Genomic DNA, 8,051 nt, shown 5'->3' with positions numbered 1-8,051 from the left:
TGCTTTCATGAAGTATGTTGTATAAGCATGCAACAAAGAATTTGGGTAGGAAATTTTTCCTACGGTAAAAGGAATAAGGTAGAATATCTCATTCCATACAAATCAAAATTGTATATGTAATTTTATTTTATTTTTTTTGTATGAATCTTTAAATTATTTCTTATGGGCGTTGTTAACTGCCTACCCACTGCAGTGTGGCAACAAAAATATCCTTAATATCAGTTTTCAAATCAGTCCCTAGCAGGTTTAAGAATGATCTTTTAATGAAATTGATGTTTGAAAAATGAAGTGGGTGTAATCAGCTTTATCTTGGAAGGAATGAGGGTACATCTCCATATCCTGACCTTTTCAGAATGACCACTTCCTTTTCGAAAACGAAGATGAAAACATATATGTCAGTGTCAAAGAGAAAATCTCCCTGATTCATCAGTTACCTTCTATATTTTATTTAATACTATGACATACAGAAATATGTAAATGTGTGACTGACATTCAGAATTTCACCATCTTTAGGGGGACTTCTAGGAAATAACTGAAAATTATTTTATATATTATTTTTTTATAAATTAATTGAAAAACTAAAAATTACGTTCTAGTTCAGAACATGCTGGGCAAATCTGTGTATTCAATCATTTTGAATGATCTAACACATCAGAACCAAATAATGAGGATATTAGTAAAGAAATACAGGTGCTGGTCATATAATTAGAATATCATCAAAAAGTTGATTTATTTCACTAATTCCATTCAAGAAGTGAAACTTGTATATTATATTCATTCATTACACACAGACTGATATATTTCAAATGTTTATTTCTTTTAATTTTGATGATTAGAGCTTACAGCTCATGAAAGTCAAAAATCAGTATCTCAAAATATTAGAATATTACTTAAGACCAATACAAAGAAAGGATTTTTAGAAATCTTGGCCAACTGAAAAGTATGAAAATGAAAAGTATGAGCATGTACAGCACTCAATACTTAGTTGGGGCTCCTTTTGCCTGAATTACTGCAGCAATGCGGCGTGGTATGGAGTCGATCAGTCTGTGGCACTGCTCAGGTGTTATGAGAGCCCAGGTTGCTCTGATAGTGGCCTTCAGCTCATCTGCATTGTTGGGTCTGGTGTCTCTCATCTTCCTCTTGACAATACCCCATAGATTCTCTATGGGGTTCAGGTCAGGTGAGTTTGCTGGCCAATCAAGCACAGTAACACTATGGTCATTGAACCAGCTTTTGGTACCTTTGGCAGTGTGGGCAGGTGCCAAGTCCTGCTGGAAAATGAAATCAGCATCTCCATAAAGCTTGTCAACAGAAGGAAGCATGAAGTGCTCTAAAATTTCCTGGTAGATGGCTGCGTTGACTGTGGACATCAGAAAACACAGTGGACCAACACCAGCAGATGACATGGCAGCCCAAATCATCACTGACTGTGGAAACTTCACACTGGACTTCAAGCAACATGGATTCTGTGCCTCTCCACTCTTCCTTCAGACTCTGGGACCTTGATTTCCAAATGAAATGTAAAATTTACTTTCATCTGAAAAGAGGACTTTGGACCACTGAGCAACAGTCCAGTTCTTTTTCTCCACAGCCCAGGTAAGATGCTTCTGACATTGTCTCTGGTTCAGAAGTGGCTTGGTAGCCCTTTTCCTGAAGACGTCTGAGCGTGGTGACTCTTGATGCACTGACTCCAGCTTCAGTTCTCTCCTTGTGAAGCTCTCCCAAGTGTTTGAATCGGCTTTGCTTGACTGTATTCTCAAGCTTGCGGTCATCCCTGTTGCTTGTGCACCTTTTCCTACCCAAATTCTTCCTTCCAGTCAACTTTGCATTTAATATGCTTTGATACAGCACTCTGTAAACAGCCACACCTTTCAGTAATGACCCTCTGTGACTTACCCTCTTTGTGGAGGGTGTCAATGTTCGTCTTCTGGATCATTGCCAAGTCAGCAGTCTTCCCCATTATTGTGGTTTCAAAGAACAAGAGATACCCATAATTTATACTGTAGGGATGGTTATTTATTCAAACTCAAATGTAAATATTCTAATATTTTGAGATACTGATTTTTGACTTTCATGAGCTGTAAGATCTAATCATCAAAATTAAAAGAAATAAACATTTGAAATATATCAGTCTGTGTGTAATGAATGAATATAATATACAAGTTTCACTTTTTGAATGGAATTAAGTGAAATAAATTAATTATATGACCAGCACCTGTACATGTGAAATAATATAATTTATTCTCTTTTAACTATTATTATTAATTTATTTAATTTTGCCTAAACAATATAACAAACTAGTCAGAGGTTTAAAAACAAGTAGAAAATACTTGTAGAAACACAAAAGGCTTTCTCATTTCACAAAAAAAAATTTTAATAAGTTAATTTTATTGAGTCCTGGTACCCTGAACATGATAGAATCTGTATAGTTTTGGATTTCTTTAAGAACAACAGACATAAAACAGCTTCTGGTTGATAGTTTACACCTATGAAATTTAATTATCTCATTCAATTCGATTATCTCTCTTTGTTTCATTTTTATATGCATTTTTATAATCCCATGCCAGCTAGTCGGTAGGTACCTCCCGACACACCACAGTCAGCACTCTTCATAGTACCATTGTTAGGAGCTGCATGGCGCTAGTAACTACAGCAGACCTTTTAATCAACAACCAACACGCTGATCAAGACCAGCCTTTCGTATATTCTTTGTGCCGTCAAAGTTGTCATCTAACGACAAATCATTAGAAGATAATTGACACACTTTTTAATATTAATGAGGCGAAATTACTCATCTTAAGGAATACAATTTAAAAACGGCATTCGCGCGTTCCCAGAAAATCGATGCTATTGTAATCGATTGCACGTCCTGAAGTTCAGGGGTCACTCGTGAACAGCGCTGTGGAAGTAGACGGCTCTAAAATCAACTGTTTATTTACAATGTTTATCTTTATCTTTACCGATTTACTCATGAGCTACATTAAAAACCGTTTACCCAGTTAATAAATCTGTATACCTTTTCGCTATTCTCTCTTTTTACGTCTAGAATTAAACCTGACCAACGGCAAACTGATAAGTTGTTAACGTTAGCCATTAAGACTTCTTTTAGATTTCTGATTAGGTGTTACAAAGAGAAGAGTTTCATCTGCTGGTAAAAATATACACAATATACTACCAAAATGCAGGAATTAATCGCGTGTGTCGATCATATCAAGTTTGATCTAGAAATTGCTGTAGAACAACAATTAGGCGCTCAACCATTGCCTTTTCCAGGAATGGATAGTAAGTTAACAGGAGCATTGATTAATATTTGTTTTTATTACAGTTGTGTTTCTGATTTATTATTTTCAACACATAAGATGAATTGCTTGATAAGTATTATTTAGGACCGAAGACTTTTAATAATGATACAAAATGTTATTATTTTTCAGAATCTGGCGCAGCTGTATGCGAGTTCTTCATGAGAGCTGCCTGTATGAAAGGCATGTGTTATAAAAACTTGTTTATTTCATATATAAATCAGACGTATTGCTTTGATCAGACTCTACAGCTTTCTCTTTTTTTACAGGTGGAATGTGTCCTTTCCGACACATCAGTGGAGAAAAGACTGTGGTGTGCAAGCACTGGCTTAGAGGTTTATGCAAGAAAGGAGACCAATGTGAATTTTTACATGAGTATGATATGACAAAGATGCCTGAATGTTATTTCTACTCTAAATTTGGTTAGTATTTTAAAATCTATCTATCTATCTATCTATCTATCTATCTATCTATCTATCTATCTATCTATTGCTCTGTGTGTGTATAATTAGTCTTAATCATTTATTTTTGTTTCACAGGGGAGTGCAGTAATAAAGAGTGTCCATTTTTGCACATTGACCCAGAATCTAAGATTAAAGATTGCCCGTGGTATGATAGGGGGTTTTGTAAGCATGGTAAGTCTTTTGCAGTGTTTTTCAGATATTTGCATTTAAAAGTAGTTGTATGAATCAGCATTACTTTACATGGAATTTTGTTAAGTTACATTATTTTACAAATATTTAAAAATTGATTGTAATAGGAAGAAATTAAACACTTTTTCCCTTCACCTTCCCTTTAGGTCCGGATTGCAGGCACAGACACACAAGAAGAGTCATCTGTGTAAATTACCTTGTTGGCTTCTGCCCGGAGGGCAAGTCATGCAAATTTATGCAGTGAGTATCAGTGATTGCAATTTATGCATATACATATTCATATGTGTGATTTAAATAAACATTTCTGCATTAATTCTAAGCATATGGATTCTTATTTTGTAATTCCTAGCCCAAGATTTGAACTCCCTATGGGTGCTGCTGAACAGCCACCATTACCACAACAGGCACAGTCTCAGCAAAAGGTTTGTGAATTATTATTATTTTTTTTATCTTTTTTTTTTTTTTTTAAACATGGTTAACGTTTACCTTGATACTAATGTTTCATCTTCAGTTTAATTTCCAGCAGCAAAACATGCAGCCCATAAACAGGTTATCACAGTCACTCATCCAGTTAACCAACACCAATATCAACAACAACCAGAGAATGCCAAATGCTGTTGGGATAGTGCACTCTAATAACAACATGGGTGGACCTCGCGGTCCTCGTCCACTGGATCAAGTTACATGCTACAAGGTGGGACTTCATTTGATTTTATGCATAAATTATAATTTATGTTTTTTTTTTTTACATACTACTATGATGCCATTATCTGTTTGCTTTTTCCAGTGCGGTGAGAAGGGCCATTACGCAAACAAATGCACAAAAGGACACCTGGCTTTTTTGAGTGGACAGTAAAGTTTTCTACAAAAAGGATCTCCAATAAATGGAACTATAACTTGCAAAGTGACATATTTAATTCCTGGTACATTAAAGAAATAGTTCGCCCAAAAATGAAAATTTGCTGAAAACTGCCTCACCTTCAGGCCATCCAGGATGTACGAGGTTGTTTCTTCATCAGAACAGATTTAGAGAAATTTAGCATAACATCACTTGCTCACCAGTGGATCCTCTGCAGTGAATGGGTGCCGTCAGAATGAGAGTCCAAACAGCTGATAAAAACATCACAGTAATCCACGACTCCAACAATTTTCATATTGTGAAGTGAAAAACCGCATGTTTTTAAAAAACAAATCTGTCATTAATGCAGGTGGATTATTGTGATGTTTTATCAGTTGTTTGGACTCTCATTTTGAAGGCACCCATTCACTGCAGAGGATCCACTGGTGAGCAAGTGATGTTAAATTTCTCCAAATCTGTTCCAATGAAGATACAAACTCATCTACATCTGGGATGGCCTGAGGGTGAGTACATTTAAATTTTTGGGTGAACCATTTCTTTAACTTTTCACTGCAAAAGCTATAGTCGAGGGACATAAACGTGGCTCTACCTCACTGTCCATGTGCCAAGTGCGTCTCAGTTAGTACACAATGAAAACGTAGAATGATCAGTAACCACCGTTTTCATAGATTTTTGTTTTACTCTCACATGAAACCTTATAGTCTTTTGTATTGGAGCAACAAGCATCTTGATTGCTTAAACTTTAAAGCAATGGTGAAAATAGAGCAGAGTATATGTTTTTAGAGAAAATGTTGTCAATTAACAACCAAAATTATCCAAAATTGGAGAGGCAGAAAGGACATCACTTTGTAGTCCATCAGGATGTGTGTTTATATTAAATGAAACCGTTTGTTGGGTTGTTGTACTTGTTACAATAAAGATTTACTGGATTTATGAAACCATTATCATGGATATGTTTATCTATATTTATAAACATAACAAGTAGCACATATCAACTATTCGTGTGGTTTTAGCTTTTAAATGGTCCTTTTGCCTGAATAAAGACTTCCCCCATTTTCTTTAGTAATCTGGGCTGCAGTGTTACTGACCATAGATATGTATACATAGATGCCTCATTAGCGACTGTTTCTATGGGCCGCTATACGTAAGCCATCCGCCATGCTGTAGTGATCAACTTGACATCATTCACCATAGTAATCACTGAACATTTGAAAGACGCCACAATCCTGCACAGCTGATGGTCTGCAAACCCAACAGCTCTGTGTGAACCTACAGTATGGTGAATGTACATGCCTGGAGCGGTCCAATAGGGCATCTACACATACCTATGGTTACTGACCACCTTGTTTGTTGACTACTGAATCTGTTTTAAAACAAGTGAAACCATCCTAATGCTTGATTAATGACATACAAAAACTCCAATCAATTAAATACATGTTTAATTCATCACAAGAAATGTGAAGAATAATAATAATCAAGCTCTTACACATGCAGCCAACATTTTGTACACTTTGAAAAAAAGAGTCCAAATTAAATAAATTTCATTTTATTCTTGGTCACAACAGTCACAAACAGAGAAAGCTGAGAGGTGTGATGATCACACTGCTGCAGACAAAAGATTTGAGTGGCCTGGTGGTCCAGTGGGTTTCAGTGGTACTTCCTCCACCTGTCATGCTCTGGACAAGAAAACACTTCCTCAGTGACAGTAAATTTAGACAACAGTGAAGGTCACGCTACTACTGTTTTTTTTTAATACACTGAGGTTGTACTTACTGATGTGATCGTATTCCCAGAGGTAGCTCAGGGCAATATAACCAGCAATGAACATGGCAATTCCACCAATACCACCTCTCTTCACATTGATGTATTTGTTGTAATATCTCTCATATCCTAAAAGAAGGAAAATATTACACAACAGCTAATATAAAAACAGAAACAATTACAATACTGATCAAAGATGCTTTTCTAATATTAAATACACTGGTCGTTACCTCCACGAACACTACCAAGAAGTCCATTTGGGGTGAAGTCTCTTGTTCCCAGCCACGATGGTAGCTGTCCGAGCTTGACGTCCATAAGCTTCTTCTGGGCTAGAGCCACTAGGAGAAAAATGCATTAAATAAACACACTTATCGATTAAGACATTTCACTGGGTTTTATTTGACAATCTCTGTAAGCCAATTCACCTGTGCATTCAAATGAAACTAACTAGTAATGAACTAGTTTGTAAAAATAATAGCTGCATGCATTGGTTAGAAAGGTAAAGACACTGAAGATCATGCAAAATGCACTTGTTTCAAATCAGTCCAAAAACACCAAACAGACACAAAATGCACCATGGTATTATGCTTTTGACATATATTAGAATAATGTTCAGTACTATGACAGTATTATTTGATAACTTGAGTATCATGGTGTATACATATTGAAGAACTATACTTTTTGCAATAACACGTCCACGGCAAAATATTTATTGTATTTATGGATACTATTTAGTTACTAAAATTATTTGGCCATATCCTGGAGACTTACAGCACAATGACAATATCGATAACCTACAAAAATAAACACCGTTGCTATTAAAGAGTCATTACTCTCGAATGAAAGCTGTCAGGCAGGAGTTCACTACAGTTTTGTGTCGCTAACTAACGTTAACTAGCACGCTTCACTTAACGAATATCTCACAAAACACCACAGAGGAATTCGCATGTCCTGAACATTATATTCAGTCATGAATGTAATCGGAAAGCCAGTGCGGCCAATGTTAATGAAAGTCCTTGACATGACTCTCGTCCGCCCGCATCAAGGCCTCGAGCGCGCTGCGCACAAACCACACAACAAACATTCACTCCACGCATGCCTCCAGACACAGAGATACATACAAGAGTGCGACTCACGGCACGCTTTCCCAACCAACAGTCAAATATACTCAACTATGCATGTCCCATTCAACCATACCTGGTTTATCCGCCATCTTGCTCTGAACTTCAAGATGATGGCTGCAGTGGTGCACGCTGGGAGTGAAATGGAGAGACGTGAACGAGCAATGTGTGGGGCAGGGCTTATAGATCACGTGACCGCCGGAGACCGCTATTTGGCTTTGATGTCAATGTAAAGAAACAGAAAAATAACTAGATTGATCTGTGTTATCTGTTTAATCGCCTATTACTTTTAGAAAAGTTCCATACAGGGCTACACAAAAGCAAATATGCTTATAAATACTACGTTTTCGTGCAATTG

At 36.5% G+C, this 8,051-nt stretch overlaps 2 protein-coding genes across 3 annotated transcripts; one reads left to right on the top strand and one right to left on the bottom strand.

Annotated features, from left to right (window-relative positions):
• Window positions 1-2,640: 2,640 nt before the first annotated feature.
• Window positions 2,641-5,755, top strand: cpsf4 (cleavage and polyadenylation specific factor 4). 2 transcript variants are annotated; one of them, XM_058771965.1, is made up of 8 exons: window positions 2,641-3,282; window positions 3,432-3,482; window positions 3,569-3,721; window positions 3,839-3,934; window positions 4,099-4,192; window positions 4,302-4,374; window positions 4,476-4,646; window positions 4,740-5,755. In XM_058771965.1, exons 1-8 carry the CDS (start codon window positions 3,180-3,182, stop codon window positions 4,806-4,808), a joined length of 810 nt encoding a protein of 269 aa, XP_058627948.1. In that variant the 5' UTR covers window positions 2,641-3,179; the 3' UTR covers window positions 4,809-5,755. The 2 variants fall into 2 exon arrangements, with proteins under 2 accessions (XP_058627948.1, XP_058627947.1); XM_058771964.1 differs by having other exon boundaries at window positions 2,651-3,282; window positions 4,464-4,646.
• A 586-nt stretch (window positions 5,756-6,341) lies between these two features.
• atp5mf (ATP synthase membrane subunit f) lies at window positions 6,342-7,888 on the bottom strand. Its single transcript, XM_058771967.1, has 4 exons — window positions 7,770-7,888; window positions 6,803-6,910; window positions 6,585-6,701; window positions 6,342-6,487 (listed from the first exon to the last, which is right to left on the bottom strand). The coding sequence occupies exons 1-4, from the start codon at window positions 7,783-7,785 to the stop codon at window positions 6,459-6,461; spliced, it is 270 nt and encodes an 89-aa protein (XP_058627950.1). The 5' UTR covers window positions 7,786-7,888; the 3' UTR covers window positions 6,342-6,458.
• Window positions 7,889-8,051: the final 163 nt, after the last annotated feature.

Source organism: Onychostoma macrolepis, chromosome 03 (assembly GCF_012432095.1).
Source record: "Onychostoma macrolepis isolate SWU-2019 chromosome 03, ASM1243209v1, whole genome shotgun sequence".
NCBI lineage: Eukaryota > Metazoa > Chordata > Actinopteri > Cypriniformes > Cyprinidae > Onychostoma > Onychostoma macrolepis.
The sequence above is the reverse complement of the archived record's forward strand: the minus strand, read 5'-3'. Positions and strand labels throughout refer to the sequence as shown.